The 25,431-nt window shown below is 57.1% G+C and overlaps 1 protein-coding gene across 2 annotated transcripts in view; it reads right to left on the bottom strand.

Moving 5' to 3' along the window:
• Window positions 1-23,347, bottom strand: part of AP2A1 (adaptor related protein complex 2 subunit alpha 1) — a 33,023-nt gene extending 9,676 nt beyond the window's left edge. The window contains exons 1-7 of one of the 2 annotated variants that reach the window (XM_070558264.1): window positions 23,100-23,347; window positions 11,860-11,928; window positions 11,514-11,656; window positions 11,182-11,375; window positions 3,145-3,274; window positions 2,644-2,745; window positions 1,179-1,287 (exon numbers count right to left, since the gene is read on the bottom strand). In XM_070558264.1, coding sequence (XP_070414365.1) covers window positions 1,179-1,287; window positions 2,644-2,745; window positions 3,145-3,274; window positions 11,182-11,375; window positions 11,514-11,656; window positions 11,860-11,928; window positions 23,100-23,166 — 814 coding nt within the window. In that variant the 5' untranslated portion in view covers window positions 23,167-23,347. The remainder of the gene's footprint in view (window positions 1-1,178; window positions 1,288-2,643; window positions 2,746-3,144; window positions 3,275-11,181; window positions 11,376-11,513; window positions 11,657-11,859; window positions 11,929-23,099) is intronic. The other variant, XM_070558265.1, reaches the window with a different exon arrangement.
• Between the last annotated feature and the right edge of the window lie 2,084 nt (window positions 23,348-25,431).

Raw genomic sequence — 25,431 nt, 5'->3', positions numbered from 1 at the left:
GGCCTTTGGTGCCACTTACATCCTATACTCAATTACAACGTGTGCACAGACATGCACGCATAGACATGCATGCACTGACATGTATGCACAGTCATGGAGACACTAACATGCACACAGAGAGATGCACGTACTGACATGCATGCAGACATGTACACACAGACACGCACAGTGACATGCATGTACGCAGTAACATGCACACACTGACATGCATGCACAGATATGCACACAGAGTCATGCACACAGAGATGCATATCCTGACTTGCATGCAGACATGTATGCAGTGACATGCATACAGATAGACACAGAGACACAGACCCCCTCACACACAGCTGGCCATGGAGATTCAGGGCCATGTCAGCCCCTGACCCACGGCAGGCGTTCAGCCCTGGGCTGAACAGAGGGGAACTGGCTCGTGAAGCAGAGACTACGTGCTGAGCATCCGGCACAGGGTCCCTCAGAACTGCGCTGCAGGGCAGGTGGCCCAGGAGACGGGAGCCAGAGGGAGCCCTGGCCACACGGTGGAGGTCAGAGCAGGGTCTGGAGGCAGGCGCTGCCCCTTGGTGACGCCTGGGCCTGGGCAGGCGAGGTCTCATCTCCAAGCCTTAGTTTCGCTGTCTGCACGTCGCAGGGATGGGCCCCCACACCAGCTGTTGGGAGGGTGTGACAGCCCAGGCAGCACCTGGCTCACCATAGGCACTCTGTCCACACCAGCGGTCGTGCCCATGAGCAAGGGGAACGTGAAAACCCCAACAGAGCTACACTAAGTCACACAGCACGGCCTGGAATCGCCCCCACCCTGCCGGGCAACCTTGGGCAAGGACGCCCCCTCAAGCCTCGGTTTCCTCATCTGTAACAGGCATGACAACGACCCCCACGTGACAGGGTTGAAACGCACAGGCAGCTTCACCGGGACCCTGGCCCATAGCAGGGACCGACGTACACCGGCGATTTGTCTGTTCTCTGTGCTAGCAGGGTGGCCCTGTGCTGCGCTGCTCCCGGGCTCGCACAACATCCTATCCTGGAAGCTTCCTGGGGGGCTCTGGGCTCAGGGTGCCCCCAGCTGCGGACTGGCCCCCGCCTCACCTCAGAGAAATCCTGACGCAGACCCCCAGCCCCGGGCCCGCCTGCTCCCCCCGAGGTCGGAGGCCCCAGCTGCCGGGGCAGTGGGCCCGTGGTACCTGGCGGGGGGTAGCACTGGAGCAGCCGGAGCAGCTTCACCGAGAGCCAGGGCGCGGGCACGAAGTAGTAAGTGTAGTCCTGGAGGTCGGTGGAGGCCGAGGAGACGATCTGGGGGCGGGAGAAGCGGGTGAGGCATGGGTGGGGCCCAGAGCAGGGGCGGGGAAGAGCCCCGGCTGCCTCCCCGAGGGGTGCGGGGACCTGGGGCCCAGGGAGGGAGCGAGGAAGCCTCGGGGATGTAGTGAGGGACCTGGTGGATCTAGGCTCAAGCCCGGGCTGGGTGATTTTTCCAAGTAATGCTGGTGGCGGGGGGACAGGGGGTGGTGAGGGGGGGCAGGGAGTCTGCCCATCCGATTCCCTTCCGTGAGCTCCTGCCTCCATCTATGAGCCTCATGCTTCCCTGGGTCCCCAGCCTAATACCAAGTCAGACGCCACAAAGGCTCCAGGAATAGGTGAGGAATCAGTGAAAGAGCCTGTGACTGTTTTCCTCAAGGCAAACTCATACTTAACCTTCAAAACCCCTTCTCCAGGAAGCATGCCCACCATGCTCTCTGCTACTTCCATGACGGTATGTACCCCGCCCCACTGTCACTGTCTGTTTCCCCCAGCAGCTTGGCACACAGGATGTGTGGTGAAGGGATGAAAAAATGATTGAATGAATGAGCTGGGGTGTTGTTCTCTCTGCTCAGGAATCCAGGCCTTTCTTACCTGCCCAGGAAATGTTTATATTTACTCTAAGACTCAACTTTAGGATCACCTCCCCCAGGAAGCCTTCCCAGATTTCCAGGCTGGGTTAAGTGGCTCCTCTGGGGGCCTACCATGCCCAGTGCTACCTCCACAATAGCACGAGCCACCCCGCTGATGAGGATCTGTGACTGAGTTGGGACTGAGTTGGCCTGCCCAGCCGCATGCCCCCCCATCAGGACAGGGAGCTCCTGGAGGGCTCGGGTCTGACTCAGCCGTGTGCCCTGCGTCCGCCCACCCAGAGCCTGGCACACAGGAGGCCTAAGGGCATGTGGCCAGGACAGGGGCGGAGGAGGTGAGAGGAGCAGGAGGGAGTGAAAGGAGATGCCCGGGAAAGCAAGAAGCTGGAGGAGGGCGGGAGAAGCAGAGGAGAAAGAGACGGGGAGCGGAGTGGTGAGAGCAGGAGGCTCCTGGGGCTCCCTGTGTGCCAGGCCTGCTCTCAGACTTTACGCAGACCGTGTCACAGCAGAGCTAAGCTGTGAGGCGGGCATGGCTATCACCCCCATTGCACAGATGGAGCAAATGAGGCCCAGAGAGGTCAAGCCCTTTGCCCAGGGCCACACAGCCCGGAAGCGGCTGAGCCGGGACAAAGCCAGCTCAGAGCATGTTCACGGCCACCAGGCTGGGCTGCCTCTCAGGGAGATCAGGGGAGACCAGACAGGTGGCCCAGAGGACAGGGACGCCAGGGCCACCTCCGGCAGCCAGCGCCAAGACCACACGCACCCGGCTCAGGCGAGACACAGCCAGGGAGATGCACGTCTTGAAGTCGTCGGGGTTCTTCTTGCAGAGACAGGTGATGAGGCTGACAGCGGCCGTGACCACACCCTGCGGGGCAGAGGGGCAGGTCAGGGCCCTGTGGGAGGGCAGGTCGGTGACGAGCGTCCAGGATCAGAGAGCAGAGACCCAGGAGCATGCGGGGTGGGTTGTGGGAGGGGTGGGTGGGGCTCGACGACCATGGCCAGCACTGACTTGGGGGTCTGAGGGCCCCCCGGAGGCCCAGGTTCTGGGTGAGGAGCAGAGGTGGGCGGGGCTATAGAGGGACTGCGCGGACTGGGGGCGGGACCAGAGGGCAGCGTCCTTGGCTGGGCGGGTGATGGGTGCTGGGGACAGTGGACAGGATCCCTGGGCAGCAGGGTGGGTGTCAGGGACAGAGGTGGGGGCTCTGGGCATGCAGGTGGGCGTCCAGGGCGCGGGAACGTGTCTGGGCGCAGGCGCGGGCCCCACCATGTGCTGGTCGTTGAGCAGATGCACCACGCGGGCCGTCCACTCGCCCATGGGCACCAGGTCGGGCGAGGCCTTGTAGAGCCGCAGCAGGCACAGGGCCGCGCTCTGCTTCACGCTGTCCATGCTGTCCCTGTGGGACACGACGTGGGGGGAGGGGGGCAGGTCAGCGCGACCCCAGCCCCGCACACCTCCCCCTCTCTCGCTCCTGCGAGGAAGGCTGGCCGGCGAGAGGCAGAGAGCGCCAGGCGGACCCAGGATCCAACCTGGTTCTGCCCCCGTCGCCCACCAGGCCTCCGTTTCTTCATCTGCAAAGTGGGTTGCATCTCGGTGACCTCATGTGGTCACTGGCAGCGCGAAGCGAGATGTCCAGCCGGGCTCCGCCCCTTCATTCATTTACCAAGCATTTACTGAGCGCCTCCTGGGCCCCCGGCACTGCTGAAAGGCTGCGGATAGAGTGGTGGACGAACTGGTCCAAGGGCCTGTGCCCACAGAGCGTACGTTCCGGCTGGGCAGTCGGTGTGTGAGCTCAGGCACCGACACCGGTGGGGTCAGCACACAAATGAGGGCGGGAACAAGCGTGCACCAGGACGCTCTTGTGGAGGGAGGCCCCTCTGATAGGTGCCAGGGGACGGAAAAACTGAGTAGCTGAATGAGAAGAGACTGGAAATTGCTGCGCGGAATGTCCCAGGCAGAGGGAACGGCCTGTGCGGAGGCCCCGAGGCAGGTGTGGGCCTGTGTGTGGGAGGAGCAGTGAGGAGGCTGGTGTGGCGACAGCAAGTGAGCAACCAAGGCCGAGAAGGCTGGAGATGGGCGGAGGGGCACAAAGGGCCAGGCTGCAGGGCCTCGCGGGCCACGGTGGGGACTGCTTTCATCTAGTGGGAGACGGAGCTGCTATGGATGACAAGCAGGGCAGCAATGATCCTAACGTGACAGCAGTAAAGCTACCACCGGAGCCCTTCTGATGTGCCCGGCACTGTCACAGGCCCCCTGCAGGGACTAACTCAGTTATGTCACCCTCACAACAAACTAGAAAACAGGGACTGCCATGCGCTGCCGCGCCCAGATCTGGCCTGTTCTATAGGGTCCCTCCGCTGCCGTGTTGGGGAGAGGCCAGGGGTGGCGGTGGGGTGAGGGCAGACGCAGTGGGTCGAGAGGAGGTGACAGCAATGGGCCAAACAGGAGCCCGGGCTGCCGGCCGTGGGGGTGAGAAGGGGGTCTGTTCCAGGTACGTTTGTCAGGTCAAGGCAACAAGACCTGCTGTGAACTAGATGAAGGGTCGCGAGGGGACAAGAGGGGACAAGGTGAGCCCCGAGTTCTGACCTGAGGGACCGGTGAGCAGGGAAACCATCCGTGGTGTGGGGGTCTGGGGCAAGAAGAGGGGGCGCTGAGTGGGAACCACAGTCCAATACCGGACACGTAGGGAGTTGACAGGCTAATGAGACACCCAGGGAAGACAGTGGGGGCGCCCTGGAGAGGCAGGGCAGGATTCAGAGTGGGCGGGGCCGGAGCCTGAGGCTGTGCGGCTTCTGGCAAGTCCCTTTCCCTCTCTGAGCCTCCATATTGTCCCCCATAAAATGGGAACCCCATTGGTCTCTTCCGAGGAGAGGAAGCCTGGGGTGGGCTGAACAAAGGCCCCCCCAAAGATGCCCACATCCTAATGCCCAGATCCTATGATTCTGTTCCCTTATGTTTAAAAGGGACTTTGTGGAAGGGATTAAGGATCTTGAGACGATCCTGGACTATCCAGGAGGGCCCTAAACGTCATCACAAGGGTCCTGAGAAGAGGGAGGGGGAGGGTCAGAGTCTGAGAGAGATATAAGGGTGGACGCAGGGGGCACAGAGGAGAGAAGATGCCAGGCTGCTGGCGTTGAAGCTGGAGGACGGGGCCACACACCGAGGGATGCAGGCGGCGCTAGAAGCTGGAAGAGGCCAGGAAATGGAGTCTCCCCTGGAGCCTGCAGAAGGAGCCAGCCCCGCAGACACCTTGACCTCAGCCCAGCGGACTGATTTAGAACTTCTGGCCTCCAGAAGTCCGTATCAGAGAGTCAGGGTGTTTTAAGCTGCTAAGTTGTGGTCACTGGTCACAGCAGCCACAGGAGACAATGCAGACATCTGTTTAGCATAGAACCTGGCAGCCACCGGGGGCCCCATCTGAGAGGGTTGACTCAGTGCCCCGATCGGTACCCAGTTCCCAGCATAACGCAGAGCCTAGAGCGTGACGGGGTCCCGGGAAGAGCTCCCTGGGCCCTGGGGTCAGACACGCCTGCTGCAAGTCCTGACGGGTGGGTACAGTTTTGGGGTGAGTCCCTGACCCTCTCTGATGAGCAGTTTCCTTCTCAGGCAGTGAGGACCCTTGTAGGATGCAGGGGATGGAGAAACAAGATTGTCCATCAGAAGCTGATGCAGCCGCAAACACAGAGGGACTGCCGGGAGATGTCACGACCACCCAGGCTGTGGCCTCATGGTGAAATGTTTCCCAGAAAGGACCCAACAGAAGCCTGAGCAAAGGGCACAGGGGGCATCTTGGGAGGGGTGACCTGCACGAGCCGAAAGCCGGGGGAAAGATATTTCACTGATGTGCAGGAGAAGCGCGAATTACAGCGACAGCAGCTGTTTCCACCAGCTCCAGGCAGGCGCGCCGTGCTGGCCAGGGAGCCGGGAGCCCCGGTGTGGACACGGGGACAGGCCCTCAGAAGAGGAGCTGGGCCATCTCTGCTCAGGCAGCCACTTCAGTGACGCGGATCCCACCAGCAATCCCACTGCTGGACACCCACCCGGGGGTAAGGCGACGCTGAAGGACCTTCAATGCCCTCCTGTCACCAGATCAAAACGGGAAACCAGCAGGAGGTCTGTCCCCTGTGTGCTCGACTAACGGTATCTTTTCACCGTCGTCCTCACAGCTCACAGCTCCCGAGCCCTTCCTCCGGGCCATGCTCAATCAGTGCTTCCGAGTACTAAGCGGTTTGATCCTCACCACAGCTCCCCAAGGAGGCGGCTTCTATTCTCATCTCTGGTTACAGGTACGGAAACCTCCCCTCAAAGACCAAATGAAGCCGCAAGAGCTATTTCTCAGGCTGGTTACAGAGACTGGACCCCGTGCAAGGAAAGTCTGAAGCCATGTGGCACAGGGCATGCGCCCGGCATTCAGGGACAGAACGTGCTGGGGAATAACAACGCCGCATGCAGGGCACCACGAGGGAGAGGGGAGGGTGGAGAGACGATGTGGGGGACACGGAGGGGGACCTCAACTGTAATTGTTTTCTTTTCTTCTTTTTTTTTTGAGGACGATTAGCCCTGAGCTAACATCTGCTGCCAATCCTCCTCTTTTTGCTGAGGAAGACTGGCCCTGAGCTAACATTTGTGCCCATCTTCCTCCACTTTATACATGGGACGCCTACCATGGCATGGCTTGCCAAGCGGTGCCATGTCTGCACCTGGGATCCGAACTGGTGAACCCTGGGCCGCTAAAGCTGAACGTGTGCACTTAACCACTGCGCCACCAGGCCGGCCCCTCTTTTCTTTTTTTTTACAAAAAGGCCTGACACCTTATGACGCCGCCATTCCACGCCCAGGCATTTACCCAGAACTGAAAGTTCACAGAAATGTATTTGCATGCTGCTCACAATCGTCAGAAGGTGGAAAGCTCTGGATGAACGGACAAACAAAATGTGCTCCATCCATCCAGGGCGAGATTACTATCAGGCCACAGAAAGGGATGGAGCACTGACATTGGGCTGCGACATGGATGAAGCTTGAAAACATCGTGCCAAGTGAAAACAAGCCAGGCATGAAAGGCCACATATTACGTGGTTCCATTGATCGGAAACGTCCAGAACAGGCAACTCCACGGAGACAGAAGGCAGGTTAGTTAGAAGGCAGGGGCCCGGGGGAGGCGCAACGGGGAGCCACTGCTCATGAGTCTGGGGCTTCTTTCTGGGGTGATAAAAATGTTCTGGAACTAGATAGTGGTGGTGGCTGCACAACACCGTAATATATGAAAGACTACTGAACTGGACACTTTAAAATGGTTAAAACGGTGAACTTTATGTTATGTGAGATTTATCTCAGTTAAAAAAAAAACATCTGGGGCTGGCCCCGTGGCCGAGTGGTTAAGTTCGCGCGCTCCGCTGCAGGCGGCCCAGTGTTTCGTTGGTTCAAATCCTGGGCGCGGACATGGCACTGCTCATCAAGCCACACTGAGGCAGCGTCCCACGTGCCACAACGAGAAGAACCCACAACGAAGAATATGCAACTGTGTACCAGGGGGCTTTGGGGAGAAAAAGGAAAAAATAAAATCTTTAAAAAAAAAAAAAAATCTACCTCTGGACCCCAGTCAAGGCCAAGGCCAGGTTTCCATTGTCGAGAACGCAGCCCACACTCAGACGACCCCAGCCTGGCCCGTGGTGTTGGCAGGGCATGGCCCCTCAGCGTTCACTCCCTGCTGTGAACATGGGATGTCACCCCTGCTCATGTGTGTCTGTCACACGGGCCTCTGTTTCGGCCCCAGGAGGCGCTAAGCTCTCCCTGCTCAGGGTGTCTCGCCTGTCCTCGTCTTAAAGGAACCGTCAGCAGCACTCGCCACGACTGACCGCTCCCGCCTCTGTGGAAGTTTCTCCCCGAGCCCCGAGCCACGGCCTCTTCTGCATTTGACCTCCATCTCCCCCGCCAGACCTCGACACCTGCCGCCCCAGGGCTCAGCCTTCGGTCGCTTCTCTTCCCTGCTCACATCCTCCCTGAGGGACTGACTTCATCAGGCCGTGGCTTAAATTACCATCCATCCTGCGCGGTCCCATACCCATGGTGGCCCCCAGGCACTCGAGGCTCCTGAGCACGTGAACTGTGCTGAGTCCAAACCAAGACGCGACGTGAGTGTAAATTACACACCAGTTTCAAAGACTTAGCACAAAAATATCGTAAGATGGTGCACGGATAATTTTTACGTTGCTCCATGTCAAAATGAAAATATTTTGGGTGGATCAAGTGAAATTAAAACATTAAAATTAGTTTCACCAGGGGCCAGCCTGCTGGTGTAGCGGTTAAGTTCCTGTGCTCTGCTTCGGGGGCCCAGGGTTTGCAGGTTCGGATCCTGGGCGCAGACCTATACACCGCTCATCAAGCCATGCTGTGGTGGTGTCCCACATATAAAGTAGAGGGACACCTGTGTTAGCTCAGGGACAATCTTCCTCAAGAGGAAAAAGAGGAAGATTAGCAACAGATGCTAGCTCAAGGCCAATCTTCCTCACCAAAAAACAAAATAAAATTAGTTCCACCTGTGTTTACTTTGTCTAATGCGGCGACTAGGAAAGTGGAAAGTGTGTATGGCTTGCGTTCTGTTTAGTGCACAGGGAGGGTCTCCCTCAGCTCTGTCTCTCTGGCTCTGATTCCCGCTGTCCAATCACCTACTGAGGTCTCTCCTTAGATGTACAGTGGTCGTCTCAAATTCAACATGGCCAGACGCAGCTCCGAATCCTCCCCTCCTTGCCTGGCTCTCCCCCAGTCTTCACCTTTCACCCCCTGTTCAACCTCCCTCCTCTCTCTCTCTCACACCACGTGCAATCTGTGCTGCCAGCTTGACTTGCAAACAAACCCCCTCTCAGCGACCTTCACTATGACGATCTAGGTCCCAGCCACCAGCCACCGTCAGCTCTGAGCGGGACAGCAGTGGATGTCTCAACGGTTTCCCGGCTGCCACCCCGGTCCCCGACGGTCTGTATTTCTGCCTGGGATTTCCCGGGCTACTTGACTCTGAGGACCAGCCTATCATTGGTTCTGGAATATTCTCAGCTGTTATCTGCTCAGACAATGCCTCTGTCACAATTTCTCCCTTTCTTTCTAGCACTCGAAATAGCGTTATGTTAGACTTCCTGTGTCTGCCGTGACTCTTAACCTCTCTTTCTAAATTTTCCCTCTCTTCCTTTCTCCAGGCTGCATTCTGATTCATTTCTTCCATTCTCCTGTCTGTTTACTAATTCTGCTTTGGCTGGGTCTCCACTGCTGCTAAGCCAGACCGCTTCATCGTTTTAAAATTTCAGCGATACTTTCCATTTCCTTTTCAAATCCGCTTGCACTTGGCTCTGGCATTTAAATCATTCTCATATTTCTTGGCACCTATGAAACATGCTTATTTTACGTTCTGGGTGAGAATTCCAACTCAACTGTTATTTTCAGCTTTCTTTCCGCTGGTTCTCCCTCACGCTGTCTCACGTCCCGTGTTTAGTGATTTTCGACTGCGAGCTGCTCATGAACTTGGAGCTTCATCTGTGGAAGTCTCTGAGGCCTGTGGGCAGGTGGGCTTCTCCAGACAAGCCTGGGCTACTCCCACTGTGCATCACTTCAGACTAAAGCCTGGCTCAAGGATTTGACGACCCAGAGAGGGGAAAATCCAGCTGAAAACCAGTGTGCAGGCTGCTCTGGGCCAAGGTTCAAATCAGGTCGTTTTGCTTATAGTCCCCAAGGTGGGTTATTTCTGGGTCACCCACACTTTGAAGTGTGGCCTCTGGAGCCTCTCCTTGGACAAGCTCTGTCTTCTGTTCCCAGAGGCCACATGCCCCAAAACCAACAGCCAGGGTCACCCAGTTCAGCGAATCCCCTCTAAGCAAAGTCTGGTTTCTGCACCCTGCTCATCTCCTCGGGCACCAGGCTCCTCTCAGCTGTGGCCTGTGCTGCTCATTCTCTGACCAGCTCATGAATACACTGAAGGATATTTCCTTTCCTCTCTTATCTGGCATTGACAGTTGGGTTTCAGCAAGAGCATCCATCAGGAATCTAGTCCATATGTTGCCAGAAATGCAAGTCCTGCCTTCTCCCACACTAGGCCCAGGGATCTTTTAAAAATACAGAGCTGATCATATCATCCACCTGCTTAAAATACACCAGTTGCCTCCCATTTCAATTAGAGTAAAATTCAAACTCCCCTTACTCGCTCTTGTTCACCGCACTCAAGCCATAGACATTATCTCTTGGTTCCATAATGGGAGAAAGCTCATGCCTGCCCCAGGGCCTTTGCACTTGCTGCTGTTTTTGCTTTGGCCCCCTTTTCTCCAACGTTCTTGAATGACTATCTTCTCCTCATCATTCCAGTCTCAGAGTACACGTCACCTCCTTGCAGAGACCCTTCCTGATGAGTCTAAGCGGCCTCCCCCACCACCCCCACTGCCCCCCACTACTCTGTTTTGTTTTCTTCAGAGCATCAGTCATTGTCTGAACTCATCTTACTTCCTTGTGTATGTGTTTTCTGTTCAGGTCCCCATGAGAGGTAAGCTCTGCGAGGGTGGGCACAACAGTCCTGCTGCTCTCTCCCGACCCCCCACGCCCACAACAGTGCCCAGCACCACGGGCACTCAAGAAATATTTCCTGAATGACCTCCTGCCTCAGGACGATCACACTGACCCCAGTGCCCTTCGTGCCTTTCCCCTTTCCACAGCCAACGACTCCTGCTCACCCAGGTCTCAGCCTGGTGCCGCTTCCTCTAGGAAGCCCTCCCTGATCCCCCAGGCTAGGTCAGCCGGCCCTACTAAATGCCCCTGTGGGATCCTGGGCCCCACAGCATGGTTCTGAGAGGAATTACACATTTCATCCTGTGATTTTTCAGTTAATATTTATCTCCCACCCCGGACCATGAATGCTGGGAGGACAATGACCATGTCCACTCCTGGTCATGGTTATATCCCCAGCAATCAGCCTAACGCCTGGCCCATAGCAGACGCTCAACAGATGTTTGCTGAGTGAATGAATGGAGAAGACGCACAAGTCCTGGAAGGCTGTCACCAACATGACTTAAGGTTATCGCCTCTTCCACACCAGACGTCACAGGTCAGTTAATCCAACAGGTGCCCCACAGGCTTTGTTGGGGGGCCACCTCCCACACTGAGTCAGCACAGTCAGATGAGAAGAGACAACCACAAGGCTGCCACCAGACCACCGGGGTTCCAAGCCCCGGCTGGGAGACCTTGGACAGGTGACACAACCTCTCTGACCCTCAAACTTGGCTGGGCCTTGTTTCCCCCATCCCCCGGCTCAGCTCCCCAGTGCCTCACCCGGCCACCAGAATGCGAGGGATGTCAGCGGCGAAGGCCTCGCCCATCTCGCGGCTGCCCACATTGGCGATGCAGTGCAGGGCCAGGCACATGAAGGTGGGGTTGCGGCTGGCCAGGTCGTTCTTGATGGCGTTGTTGATGAGCCGGATCAGCTCCGAGTTCGAGTTCACCAGCACCGAGATGAACAGGTAGCCCTGGGTGGGGAGGGGGGAGGCTGGGAGCCTGGGGCTAATGGGCCCTCAGTCCCATTCTCACACACTGGTGTCCGGGCTTCCACTGCCCTCCTCCCTCAGACCTGGAGTCCAGCCCCCGCCCCTCCTCCCCAGACTCACTATCTGTTTCTCCGTGTACTTGTTGGAGCTGAGCAGGTTCACGGCCTCCATGTGCCCAAAGTCAATGTCATGGCCAAGCAGGAAGATGAAGAGCAGTTTACACACGTATTTTTTCTTACTGTAGCCATCCAAGGCTTTGTCCCCTGGGCCAGAGGAAGGAGGAAAGGGGAGGCAACAATGAGGATCACACCTACGAGTCTCAGGAATCCTGCCCCAAGTCCCTCCTCCCTCAGCCCCTCCTCCCTCAGACCCGGGAGTCCAGGCCCCAGCCCCTCCTCCCTCAGACCCGGGAGTCCAGCCCCAGCCCCTCCTCCCTCAGACCCAGGAGTCTGGGTCCCCAGCCTACCTTTGAACTTGGAGCGGATGTTGGCCAATTCCTTATTGATTCTCTTAATCTCTGCCTCCTTGCTCTTGCCTGGGGAGGGGAAGGCAGGGCGGGTGGTGAGGGTCCTGACACCTGCCCTCACTTTCCTTGGCAAGGCCCCTCCCGGCTGGAAGGGCAGACTCTCTCTACCCTGGGGCCCCGGGCCTTGGGCTGAGGCCAGGTCCCCTGGCCCCTCTCTAGATGGGAGCTTCAGGGAGGTGAGAACCCCAGCTCACCGGTCTCTACAACCCAGAGGAGATGCCCGGCACACACTCTGGGGCGGTCCCTGACTTCCTCCCTCCTTCCTCCTCCCACTGTGGCCCCCGGACTGTCCCCTCCCTCGGAGCTCCTGTCCCCACCCACAACTCTGGCTACCCCTGCACCAGCCCCCAGCACTGGCCTGGCAAGAAACACGTGATAAATGAATGAATGAATGGATGGATGGATGGGTGGGTAGGTGGGTGGATGGACGGGCGGACGGGCGGATGGGCGGGCAGGTGGGTGGATGGATGGAGAGCTTGGCTGCCTTCTAGCTGTCCCCCAGGACCTCAGCCCTACCACATCCCCACTGAGCTCACTGTCTCCTGAATCCTGCTCCTCCCCTAGGTTCCCAATTCCAGGAAGGTCCCCTTGTCCACCCAGTCACCAGGCCAGACCCTTGGGTGCTGAGTTCCTCCTCCCTTCCTGTCCGCCCCCCCAACCTGCTGGTCCTCTCCCTCCCCACAGCCCTGGCCTTGTCTCTCCTGCCTGGTCCACAGACCCACTTCCTGCTCTCCTGGCCACCAACCTCTCCCCACCTTGCGTGTCTGCGACATCCTACACTTCTGACAAGATCCACTTAAGGGGTGGCTCTAAAGAGCCTTCCCTCTCCCCACCGGCCAGGTCCCATCTTCCTCTGGACTCCTTGATGCCCAGGCCTCCCCATCGAAGCACGATGTGCCTGGATGGTGCCCGGGTCTCAGCCGCCCTCACTGCTGGCTGTATCCTTCCTCACGCTCCAGTTCTACTCCAGCCAGACTTTACCATCTCGCCCTTGACAGGCTCCACCATTCACTCAGCTCCTCCAAACAGAACCCACGTGTCCTCACCCCCTCCCTCACGCCATCGCCGTGTCCACTTGGCTCAACCTTCAGAGCGTGTCCCCAGACACCTCCACCTCGACCACTTCATCCAGACCCCGTCCTCACTCACCAGATCATTGCAGCAGCCTCCTTTCTGGTCTCACTGCCTCCTGCTGAGGGGACTCCACCCCCTGGCTCTAAAGCCCTCTGGCCACGCCCTGGCCACCCTGCCAATGTCACCCCTCACCACCTTGCTGTGTGTCCCAGCCCCACTGGCCTCTGCCAGCTCCAGGGACACTCCACACTCTTCCCGACCTCAGGGCCTTTGCACGTGCTTGCCCTCTGCCTGGGCCCATCTCTCCAGTTATCTTTCCGTCATTTGGGTTTCAGCTCCTGTCCCCTCCTCTGAGAGCCTTTCCTGACCAAGTCTTTAAAGTCAGTGCCGCATTCTCCTGTTCCCAGCATCAAAATAAAAAAGACCTCCCTAGCACATTTTACACGCTGTAACTATTTTCTTTATCTTTACTGTCTAACCTCGGCTCCCACTTTAGACTATGAGCACCAAGAGAGAGCTTCTAGAACAGTGCCCGCCATACAGAAGGTGCTTAATAAGTGTCTGGTCATCCGAAGGGTGGCGACCTGCTCTAGCCACGGCTGTGGCATCCTCACCCCTCAGCATGTACCCAGGCACCTAAGAGACTCAAGCGTGCATTGAATGAATGAATGAATGAATGAACAAAAGAGAAACAGAGAGTATGTACTCTCTGTCTCCTCAGAAATCCTGCCTCTCTTCCTACTCCCAGGTTCGAGGGGAGCTCCCACAAACCCCACTTCGACGATTGCCACCTAAGCTCCCTCCAATGACCACCTCCTCGTCAGCGCCTAGCAGACCCCAGAGCCAGACGACTCCTGAGCGCCAAACACGTGGCCGTGCCGAACTGAGACGGGCTCTAAGTGGCAAGGCCACCCGGGTTTAGAAGACTCGTTGTGGAAAAAAAAGAATGTACAATAACCCACTAAAATTTCTAAAAAATTGATGATGTGTTGAAATGATAATATTTTGGGTGTATCAGGTTGCATAAATATATTACTCGAACTAATTTTGCCCATTCCTACTTGTTTAAAAAACGTGGCCACTGGAGCAGCTAAACCATGTGCGTGGCTCGCGCTGTGTCTGTTGAACAGCACTGTCCTCGGGCCGCCCCCGGGCCCCCACGCTGCCCGGGTCGCCTCCATCAGAGCACGGTAGCGGCTGTCGAGGTCTGCTCTGTCCCCGGACACAGGAGCCCCTGAAGGCAGGGCCAGCGTCTACCATTTTTCTGGGTAGCAACCAGCATGCGAGCTCAGGAAAGGCCTGAAGATGCGGATCATGGCCATAAGAAGTGCAGAGTGACCCGCTCCCTTTACGGATGAGGGCAGGAGGCCTCAGGGACCCTGGCGATGAAGAGCCAGCACTTCAGGGATAAGCTGGAACGAGCCTGGGTGGCCCAGAAGCCACCGGAGCCTTCATCTATTAATTACACGTTTCCTGAGGCTGCGGGCCAGGCCTGACTGCGGTGACGGTGGGCAGCCAGCACCGAGGTGGCCCCGGCACTTTTGACCCACCCCCAGGGACTCCTGGCCTGCGGGGCACAGGCTTGGGCCCCACCCGCACACCTGAGCGAGTTGTGCAGGGATGGAGGTTGCCCGGGCACTGCCTGGGGCCTCAGTGGTGGCTGCCAGGAGGGGACATTTGAGGAGGGCCTTGAAAGATGAGGAGGGTTCAGGAGCAGTTCACCGGCCAGGGAGGCCAGAACCGAGCTACGCAGCCGAGGGGTGCTGCACGGGGGTGGCCGAAGCGGTGAGGACAGGCAGCCCTCGGGGGGCGCACAGTGGCCCCTCGGAACTGGCAAGCGTGCTCTGTTCTCTCCCTGACCTGAGGATGCCCACACAGTTGCTCCGATTGCCTTACACTCTTCTGTAGGGACCAGAAAAAGCCCAAGAGCTTTTCTAAATGGACTGTACGTCCCACAGCGGCTGCCTAAACTTCATCACAGACGGATGGCTACCTAAATGGCAATTAAACTGCCGAGGCTAGAGCCCTCTCTGGTGTTCATTTAAACCTCTATTAAAAGCTTGGAGAAGCAGGCAAAACGAACCTACGGTGTTGGGTGACGGAGCAGCGGCTGGCCTTGGGGAGGGGTGGGGCTGGGAGGGCACTCGAGGGGCTGCTGGGGAGCCAGAGATGTGGGTCCTGCACCTGGGGGCTATGTTCAGTCGGGGACAATTCATCGAGCTGGACATTTATGAGCTGTGGGCTTTTTTACAGGTACACGATCTCCAAAATGAATAAATTTGTATACAAATATATATTAATCTATTTTTATACTGAAGTAAGTATATCAATTATGTAAAAAACAGGATCAAACAGATATGGATAATTTAAAGAATATTTAAAGACAGTATGTATGTGTGGGTATATACATATTTTTTAAACAGTCTTTTTTTTTTTTTTTTGGTGAGGAAGATGGCCCTGAGCTAACATCTGTTGCCAGTCTTCCTTTTTTTTTCTCCCCAAAGCCCCAGTACACAGCTGTATATCCTAGTTGTGAGTCCTTCTAGTTCTTTTACGGGGGATGCTGCCTCAGCGTGGCTTGATGAGCAGTGTGTAGGTCCACACCCAGGATCCAAACCAGCAATCCTCAGGCCGCTGAAGCGGAATGTGCGAACTTAGCCACTCGGCCACGGGGCCGGCCTCAAAACAGTCTTTACGTTGTCCCCATCCATTGGACACTGTCTTCTGCATAACCAATATGCTTTGCCATTAAAAAAGAATTCACAGGGGCCGGCCTGGTGGCACAGCTGTTAAGTGCGCACGTGCTGCTTCAGCAGCCGGGGGTTCACTGGTTCAGATCCCGGGTGCGGATGTGGCACCGCTTGGCAAGCCGTGCTGTGGCAGGCGTCCCACATATAAAGCAGAGGAAGATGGGCACGGATATTAGCTCAGGGTCAGCCTTCCTCAGCAAAAAGAGGATTGGCAGCATATGTTAGCTCAGGGCTAATCTTCCTCAAAAAAAGAAAGAATTCACAGAGAGAACAAAGCACTAGGTGTCCAAAGGAGAAGGGGCTGTGGCCCCGGACGGAGGGCACCCCAGCAGAGAGCACAGCCTCTGCAAAGATCAAGGCAAGTCAGCCCGGGTGCTGTGAGGGTAACACCTGGGAGAAAGAGGCTGAAAGAGCTGTGACAGAACTGCGCTCATGGAAGGAGTGACTTTCCAGCACTCAGGGCCAGCCAGCGACAGGGGGATGAGCTCCCCGTCACAGGAGGCATGCAAGCATGCCAGGATGTTTTAAAAGGATTCCCTTAGCCTCAAACATTCCCTGGGCCAGGTTCAGGGGTGAGTCACACCTGCCTCGCCCCGGGGGCCCTCCTGGGTGGGGAAGGGAGGCTGCCGGGGACAAGGGTGCAAATTTTGACAGAGGCAAACACCACAGGGGCTGGGAAGCTGGACGCAGACGTGGGGAGGAAGGCTCCTGATACCCAGCTCCTGGGATCTGAGGACCCACAGATGAGGCCGGAGCACGCCGCCTCTCCCGGGCTTGCTGAGGGTGCCAGGGAGCCCGGGGCCCTGTGGGCCTGCAGCGGGGCTGTGGGGGCGGCCGGGCGGAAAAGGGACCCCCGACGAGCTGCCCTCCCTCGGGGCCCCTGGTCAGGGCAGATAAAGCCTTCCCTGCGCATTCAGGCCTCGGTATCAGCATCGGGGTGAGTCTGTCCCGGCCACCAAAGGCATCCTAACAAACCCTGCTCCACCCGGAGGGATCGAGGCGCTTTTGTTCTCTGGAGGGAGGGGACACGGGTGCTGTCTGGGACCTCACTACGAGCGAGACCCCTCGCAGCCTTCCAGATGACTCCTGTTTACAGTCTGGGCAGCCCGGGTTCCGACTCCCAGGCGCGCTGGGAGGTGCCTCCCATACAAGTCCCACCAGCCCCGAGTCCTTACCGAGGGCTCTGGAAGAGGATGCTCGCTGCCTCTGGACCACCAGGAGGCTCAGAACATGCCGGCCCTAAGCTGGCCAGCCCAGGAGCCTCCGGCCACGTGTGGCCACCGGCCACTTGAAATATGGCGGGTGCTACTGAGGGACCGAATGCCTCATTTTATTTCACTCGAATAAATTTAAAATTAAAAACCCATCCTCGATTTGGTGACTAGAAAAGTAGGTTTGGCACAACTTGGGTACTTCGTGAATCTAGTTTTTCAACTATAAGTTTTAGGAACTCAATACAGGGCAAGTATTTCCGATGAAAAGCGAGCCTCTGAATTGAGAAAGAAACGTAAACTGTCTCATTAATTGTTTTTAAAACGTTGATTACACATTCAAATAATACTTGGGGCATACTGGGGTAAGTTAAATAAAAGTTAATTCATTAATGTGAAAATTAATTTCACTAGTTTTACTGACAATGTGGTTACTGGAAAATTTATTTTTATTTCCTTTTTTTTAGGCATGCTTTTTTTTGGGGGGGGGTGAGAAAGATTGGCCCTAAACTAACATCTGTTGCCAATATTCCTCTTTTTTTTTCTCCGCAAGGCCCCACTACACGGCTATATATCCTGGTTGTAGGTCATTCTAGTTCTTCTATGTGGGACGCCACCTCAGCATGGCCTGATGAGCCGTGTGTAGATCTGTGCCCAGGATCCGAACCCATGAACCCCGGGCCATGGAAGCAGAGCATGCGAACTTAACCACTTGGCCACGGCGCCAGGCCCTGGAAAATTTAAACTTATATATTGGTTCGCGTTACAGTGCTCGGTTACACGTGGCTGTGTCGTCATCTCCATCCCCGAGAGAGAAAATATTCTCCTTGAACCAAGCCACAGCCTGTCACTCCCCGGCCTGAAGTGGCACAGAGACCCTCCCGCAGCCGCCTGACATTAAGGCGCATGTGTGAATGTGTCAAGCCTCCTTGGCCTCTGGTCCAGAAAGCCAGCTCCCGAGGGCAGGAATGTGCGGCTGCTCCATTCCCAGGACAGCCCCAGGGCCCAGAGCAGTCCCGGCTCAGGGGAACGGGTAGGAGAAGGTGGGGCTGGGCTCAGGTCTGGATCTGTCTATCCCCAGGGTCTGGCCGCCACTCACAACCTAAAGCCAGTTCCTTAAAGTGCCGGCCCTGGGGCGGGGAGGGGGGTCCGAATGGCACACTCATGTTAGAGAACCCCTGGTGGGGAACTCATCCTTTCTGCTCTCTCCACAGCGGCCAGAGGGATCCTGTGAAAACTGGAGTCAAATCCTGTCCCTTCTCTGCTCCAAGTCCCTCCGTGGCTCCCGTCTGGCCCAAAGCAGAAGTCAGGTCCTCAGCGGCCCTCCAGACCCTCCAGAATCCACTAGTTCCCTCTGAGGGCAACTCCCACCCTCTCCCTGCACAAGCAGCCTCCTCCTCCTGCTCCTCCTCCTCAAATTCCTCCTATACTTCAAGCACGGGCCTGCCTCAGGGCCTTTGCACAGGCTGTTCCTTCTGCCAAGAATGTCCTCCCCTCCAGATTTCAGCAGGCTTAACTCACCCACCAGATTCCATTCTTTGCTCCAACCTCACCTTTTCAGAGACTCTCTGAGCAGCCTATACGAGAGCACCACTCCCAACCTTGTCCCCACACCCCTGCCCTGCCTACTTCCTCCCATCCACTGCCACCTGTCTAAGCACCTGAATGCTATGTATTTACCTGTGCACTGGCCCGTCTCCCCCTAGAACGTGAGCACTGCAGAGAGGGGACTTGTTTACTGCTGCCATCCCATCACCTAGGACAGTGTCTGGCCCTCAGTCAGTGCTCGGTCAAGATTGATTGGTTCATTCATTCATTCATTCATTCATTCACAGATTCAACGGGCAAACATCTTCCGAGGACTCCGGTGGCCAGGTTCTGCAGTGGGGAGAACTGGGGACCCGGGGAGCAATCAGCCCCGGCCTGCGCTCCAGGGGCTGGGGGAGACGTCACAAATGGAAGGAGTCACGACCTGGAGCGGACTGTGCCCTCAGGGAGGAGCAGGGCACGGTGGCAGCCCAGCACCCCGAGTCACAGTCACCCCGTCCTCAGGCCCCGGCGGCTGGGGCAGAGGGGCCGCAGCCCAGCCCCTGCCCGAGGGAGCTCGCAGGCAGATAAGTCCTGGGAGGCTGCAGCCCCTCAGGACAGGACCCGACCACGCCCGCCCGCAGGCTGGGCCCTGCCTCCACCCCTTATCTGCAGAGTTTGCCCTTCCTTGCCCTCCTCCTCAAAGCCTGCCTTTCACCCCCTTCTAGATCCTTCCCCCTGAACTCCACTGTGCCCTTTGGATCCTGCAGCAGGATGGCTCCACTCTCCTCCCACTCCTCCACTTGTTCATCTCTGGGCATTGCCTCCATCACACCCCTCACCCCTCCTTTGCCCTCATTCCTGCCTGCCCCCTCTCCAGTGCTCAGGACAAACACCAACCCGGCCTTGCCCACCCCCCCAATGGCAGACCCCACCCCTCTCTGCACCAACCACACAGGCCTTAGATCAGATTCTCGACTGGGCCTCAGGACCTTTGCACGTGCTGTCCCTCTGCCTTCACCGCTCTTCTCCACCTCCCTTGGCCTGCCTAACACCTCCACATTGTCTGAGCACCACAACCAGACAGACTCCCATTCTCTCAACATTGTGGCCCTCTCCCTCCCTGGACACCCACAGCTTTTTTCCACTTCAAAAAAAATTGAGATACAACTCACACACCATAAGGTTCACCATTTTAAAGTGTGCCACTCACCGGTGTTTAAATACATCCACAATGTTGTGCAACCATCGCCACTAATTCCAGGACATTTTCATCATTCCAAAAGAAACCCCATACTCATCAGCAGTCACTCCGCATTCCACGCCCCCAGCCCTAGGCAACCACTAATCTACTTTGTGTCTCTATGGATTTGCCTATTCTGGACATTTCATAAAAATGGAATGCTACAAGACGTGGCCTTTCGTGTCTGGCTTCTTTCACCCAGAGCGATGTTTCGAAGTTTCGCCCATGTCGTAGCATCTATCTGCACTTCGTTCTTTCTAATGGCTGAATAGTATTCCATGGTGTGGGGGTCCACACTGTGTATCTACGCAGCCGCTGAAGGACATCTGGCAGGTCTGCTTCCACTTTTGGGCTATCACGATAACGCTGCTGTGAACATCTCTACACAAGTGTTTGCGAGAAGGAGAGATGCAATTTTTTTTTTTTTTTTTGAGGAAGATCAGCCCCGAGCTAACCATGGCCAATCCTCCTTTTTTGCTGAGGAAGACTGGCCCTGAGCTAACATCCGTGCCCATCTTCCTCTACTTTATACGTGGGACGCCCACCACAGCATGGCTTTTTGCCAAGTGGTGCCATGCCCACAGCTGGGATCTGAACCTGCGAACCCCGGGCCACCGAAGTGGAACGTGCGAACTTAACCACTGCACCACTGGGCCGGCCCCAGCAATTTTTATGCTGTTCTTCTCTCCCTCAGGGGGCTGGGCGCTTCCTGGGGGCGAAGTCAAGTCTGTCCTATTTATCACTGTGTCCTTAGCGCCTGTGATAAGGCTTGAAACATCCCAGCCATTCGACATGTATGAGAAAAGGAAGGACAAGAAACCCTGATTATCCAGCCTCAATTCATTTGGCTAAGTGACCGCCACTGCCCCAACATGGGAGTCTCCCCTCTAGCCCCTGGCTTCCCTCTGGGGTCCTGCAGTGACGGTGACCCATTGTGCTCTCTTTCCCGCACAGCCCCATCATCCGATCCCTTTGCAAATCCTTCCAGACAGATCCCAAACCCCACCACTGCTCGCCACTCCCTTCTCGTCCCGGGCAAGGCGACGTCGTCTCTCACCCCAACACTCCAACAGCTCCCTAGTGGTTCCCTCGCTTCTGCTCCTACCTTCGGAGTCTGTTCTCTTCACGGCAGCCAGAGGAATTATTTTAAAACATCAATCGGCTCATGTCCCTCAAAAGCTTCCCACCGCTCTCATTTCACTCAGAAAGGCCAAAATGCTCCCTGAGGCCCACAAAGCCCTGTCCCCTCCCTGCCCTCATCACCTACCTACCCTTCCTCTTTTCCTCCCTCCCTCCCTCCCTCAGCTCCAGACACATGGCCCCCTGGCTCTTAGGCGAACACACACCCAGCATGCTGCAACCTCAGGACGTTTGAACGCACCGTTCCCCTGCACGGACCCCTTTTTCCTCCAAAATCTGCAGAGCTCACTCCCTCCCTTCACTCAAAAGTCTCTACTCAAATGTCACCTCCTTGGTGAGGCCTTCACTGAGCACCTTCTCAATCCTGGTCCCTCTCCTCTGCTTTCCTTCCTTATTTTTCTGCACAGCCCGTCAAGGGCTGACACTGTATCATTTATTATCTACATTGTATCATTTATTGCCTTTGGTCCTCTGTGTTTACTTTCCAGCTCCCTCACAGCATGGGTGCTCTGAGGGCTGGAATTCTTGTTCACCATCCTAAGCCAGTCCCTGGAATAGTGTCTGGCACACTCTGGTGATCACAAAGTTTTTCTTGAATGAATGAATGAACCAACCTTCAGAGATCAGATGCTGTTATCAGTGGAGTCTGCAGACCAGAAAAGCGAGCCTCACAAAGGTTAAGTGACTCGCTGACGGTCATACCCAGGGCTGGTATCAGCTCCTAACAGCTGGCCCCCTACAGGATCCATGGCCCCTCTGAGCTCCACCTCTTTTCAGAACAACCCTAACATCTCTCCTCCACGTGCTACCCAACACTTTCCACATCTCCTGTTCCCAGAGCCCTATGACGTGCTAGATCCTTCCATACCTACTAAACTCTAAAATCATCACTGAGCACTTAACAGAGGCCGCTCCTCAGATCCAGTCGAATGAACAGCCAGAACCAGAGCCACGATCCGGCGAGCGCCTGGAACATGCGACAGGCCTCGCTCACCTACCTTATCACAACCACCTCACCAGGAAGGCGCTGTCAGCAGTCCCTCCCCACAGGGGAGGAAAACCCAGAGGTGAAGGCCCTCACTGAAGGTCACGCGACTAGGGAGTGCCAGCGCTCAAACCCAAACCCAGGTCGAACGGACCTCAAGGCCGGTGCGGATCCGGCTTCTGAAGCTCTTGGCAGCTTCAAGCACCGACACCCGCTCCCAGGAGCTGGGAGCTGCCTTGGCGCCAGGCCTCCCATCATCACGACCATCCTTCCTGCTGGTCCCCACACTGATGTGGTCAGATGGGAGAAGGCTCCAGATTCAGGATTGTGCTGCTCCCTGACCCCTGACCTTTCTCTGGGACCAGGCTTCCCGCACCCCCCAGCTTTGCAGATTCCCTCCCCACAAATTCCTAAGGCCCCCTGGCCCGTTCTCCGAGCCCTGGGCTCTTCTCTTTCTGGCACATCCCTCAAAGCCTCGCTTTATAATGTCCTCTCCTTGCCAGGTCCCCAGCCGTCTCAGGCTCTCTACCCGCAGCGCCTCCCCTCTGTGCTCCTTGAGACCCTCTTTTTCCCCTCACTGACCTCGCTAGGCCCCCTCCACCGCCCCCCACGTCTCCTAAGCAATTCTGGATCCTGGAGCCCCTCTATTCCCGTCCACGGTCCCGCTATGGTCCCTCACCTTCCCATCTCTCCTCCCCAAACCCTGGGACTTTCTATCACTCCCAGGCCTTCTCTATGCACAAGCCAGGAGCCTCAGGGACCCATCTAGCCCCTTCCCCTCTATGACACCCCCTCCCCCGTGCCCTCGAGCCCGGCCCCATGAGTCCTCCGGGGCCCCTCTGGCCTCCTCCCACTCTATCGCCCCAAGGGGACCCCCCCCCCCACCCAGGCACCTCCTGCCCTTTCTGTCGGCATCAGGGGTTCCTCCAACCCCATCGCTCACACTGCCCCCCAGCCTCTCTATCATTCCCAGGGGACACCTCTACGCCCCCGCCCCCGGGACCTCACCAGCCTCCTCTCCTTCAAGACCCTCCCGGACGCCCCCCGCCACTCCGTGTCGTCACCTCCAGAGGCACTCCATGACACTTCAAGCCCCTCCATCCCACCCCCCCGAAAGTTGCCCCGGGGCCTCTCTATCCGCTCCCCCTACCACCGCAATGGCCTTCCCCGCCCCGGGCCCCTCCGGAGCCCCCGAGACCCCCAGTTCCGCGTCCCCCGCCACCCCCAGCGTCCCCCGGCCGCGCTCTCACAGTTCCGGATGTCGGAGATGAACACCGCGAGCCCCCGCATCCCATCGCCCTTGGACACGGCCGGCATGATGGCGGTGGGGTCGGCTCCAGGCCGGGCCGGGCAGGGCACAGCGCGGCGGGGGCTGGCAGACGGGGACCGGGAGGAAAGGACCCCAGGCAGCGCCGAGGAGCCGGGCCGGCTGCTGGGGGGGAGGGCGCGCTGGCGGGCGGGCGGGCGGGCAGGCAGGCCGCGGCTCCGCCCCCGGCCCCTCCCCTCCCCACCGCCGTCCTAAACTCTCAGCGCCCATTGGCTCGGGATGTTGCCGCTCAGGCCCGGGTTCGCGCCCACTCGCTCTCTCATTGGCCGCTGGACAAAGGCACGCCACTACGATTGGTCCAGCACCCCGCTATTTCCGTTCGGGAGGGAGGGAGGGGGCGTTGCCCGAGAGACAGGCGGAGTTCGGTTACGTACTGTGGGACCGCCCCCTCCGTGCGGCCGGGCCCGACACCGATTGGATCCGGCGGCTCTCCTAGAAGGGCGGGATTGACGTGAAGGAAGGCGGGGGAGCGGGCTTGAGGAGGCGGGACTTGAGTTGGCTGGGACCAATGGGCGTGTCGATCGCCCCCGCGGGCGTCGCGGATTCGCCAGGCCTGTCCCACTCCCGCCCCCGATTGGGCGGTTGTGGGGGCGGGAGAAGGGCGATGATGGGTGGAGAAGGAAAGAGAAGGGGGGTTGTCACTCAGCTGGGCTGGGATAGGTGGAGCGACGCCTGCAATTCCCTGCTGCAGAGAAGGGGTTGGGAGGGGCAACAGAGCATGAGCTATTTACTGCGCCAGCGTTTCTCTGTTCCTCTTTCTCCCTCCTCGCCTCCACCCCCGACTCCTGAAATCTTCTTCCAGGAAGACTCCTTTTCCCCCTCCCCCTCCCTTGTCTAGCGGCCGAGATGTCAAGACCTAACTTATCAGGAGACCGAGAATCCAGAACGGAGGAAACACTCATTCAAATCTAGTCCCATTAAACAGAGGTTAAAACTGAGGTCCAGAGAGGTTGAGTGACTTGGCCAAAGTCCCACAGCTCAGAAGTGGCAGAGCCCGGATTTGAACTATATTTTGGCCTTTAACTGCTTCCCAATATACAATCCCGGTTTTTTTGCACCCATAATGCCATTATACAGACATCAGATCAAAATTGTGAGTCTCTCCACCAGATTTGGAGCTCCTCCTGGGCAAGAATGGGACCTGGTAATGAAAAATGCTGGCTATAATGAAGGAATAGGTGAATCCGTTTTATCTGACCCAACAACCATCCCTTGGCGCCCCAAAGACCCTCATTGCAAAGTTGACTGGCTTTTGGGAAGGCAAGGGCTGCGGAAAACAACGCCCTGGACTGTTGAGAAATTTGGGGCAAAGGGAAGTGGGAGAGTCCATTTCTGTCGCCTCGAGGAACTAAACCCCACCCACCTTTTTCTAATCTCAGAATCCTAGTATTTTTGGAAAGAGATTTGGGGGAGAGTTCTGGATCCTGGGAACGTCCGCTCTGAATTCTAGGGGGATGGGGATGAGGATGAGGGCAAGAGCCCACCTTCCAGGTTCAATGGATCCGTCCATTTGCGTTTCCAGGAATGAAGCTTGGGAAAGTCCATTCTGGATTCTAGGAGGACAGACATCGCTCAGCAGTTTTAGTGACCAGGAGAGTCCATTCCTAATATGGGTTGGGGGGGGGATGCTGTCTGCCTCTAAAGAAGTAGTACGGCCCCATAAAAAAACAACAACAAGAGAAATGATTAGGACCGAGGAGTTGGAAAAAGTGCCTTTTATGGAAGAGGCTTCAAGCATGCCAAGGATGGAGGAGTTCATTCATGCCATGGGAGGAAGCACTTTCTCCCTGAGGATAACGCTGTTAAAATTATGTATTAGTCTGGGGTTCAAACTAGTCTGCTTTTTGAGGGATATGAAGAGAGACACCCAGAGTCCCAAGAACAGGCAAAGTCTGTCTCTGAGAAAGGGGGAAGGCCACCCTCGTCCCCACGCCAACTCTCCACCTCTCTCTCACCCAGCACCTTCAACCCTTTGCCCAGAGCCCACCTGGGGCCAGATGGAGTGACCTCTGGGTTTTCGTGGTGGGGAAAAGGATGTCCTGATTCTAGACCGTGTCATGAGTAGGTGGGAGACCTCATTCCTCTCCCAGCCCCGTCTAGAACCCATGAATTAGCCGAAACTTAATTTTTAAGACTGGGCCTGCAGCAAAGGCATTCTGAGGTCTAACGACGAGTCAGGTTGGGAAGGCGGATTTATCCTGGAAATCCCTGAGACTGTGCCATCCTGGGTGGGCGTAGACATGGCGCCCCACCCC

This window comes from Equus przewalskii, chromosome 9 (assembly GCF_037783145.1).
Source record: "Equus przewalskii isolate Varuska chromosome 9, EquPr2, whole genome shotgun sequence".
Classification (NCBI taxonomy): Eukaryota; Metazoa; Chordata; class Mammalia; order Perissodactyla; family Equidae; genus Equus; species Equus przewalskii.
The sequence above is the reverse complement of the archived record's forward strand: the minus strand, read 5'-3'. Positions and strand labels throughout refer to the sequence as shown.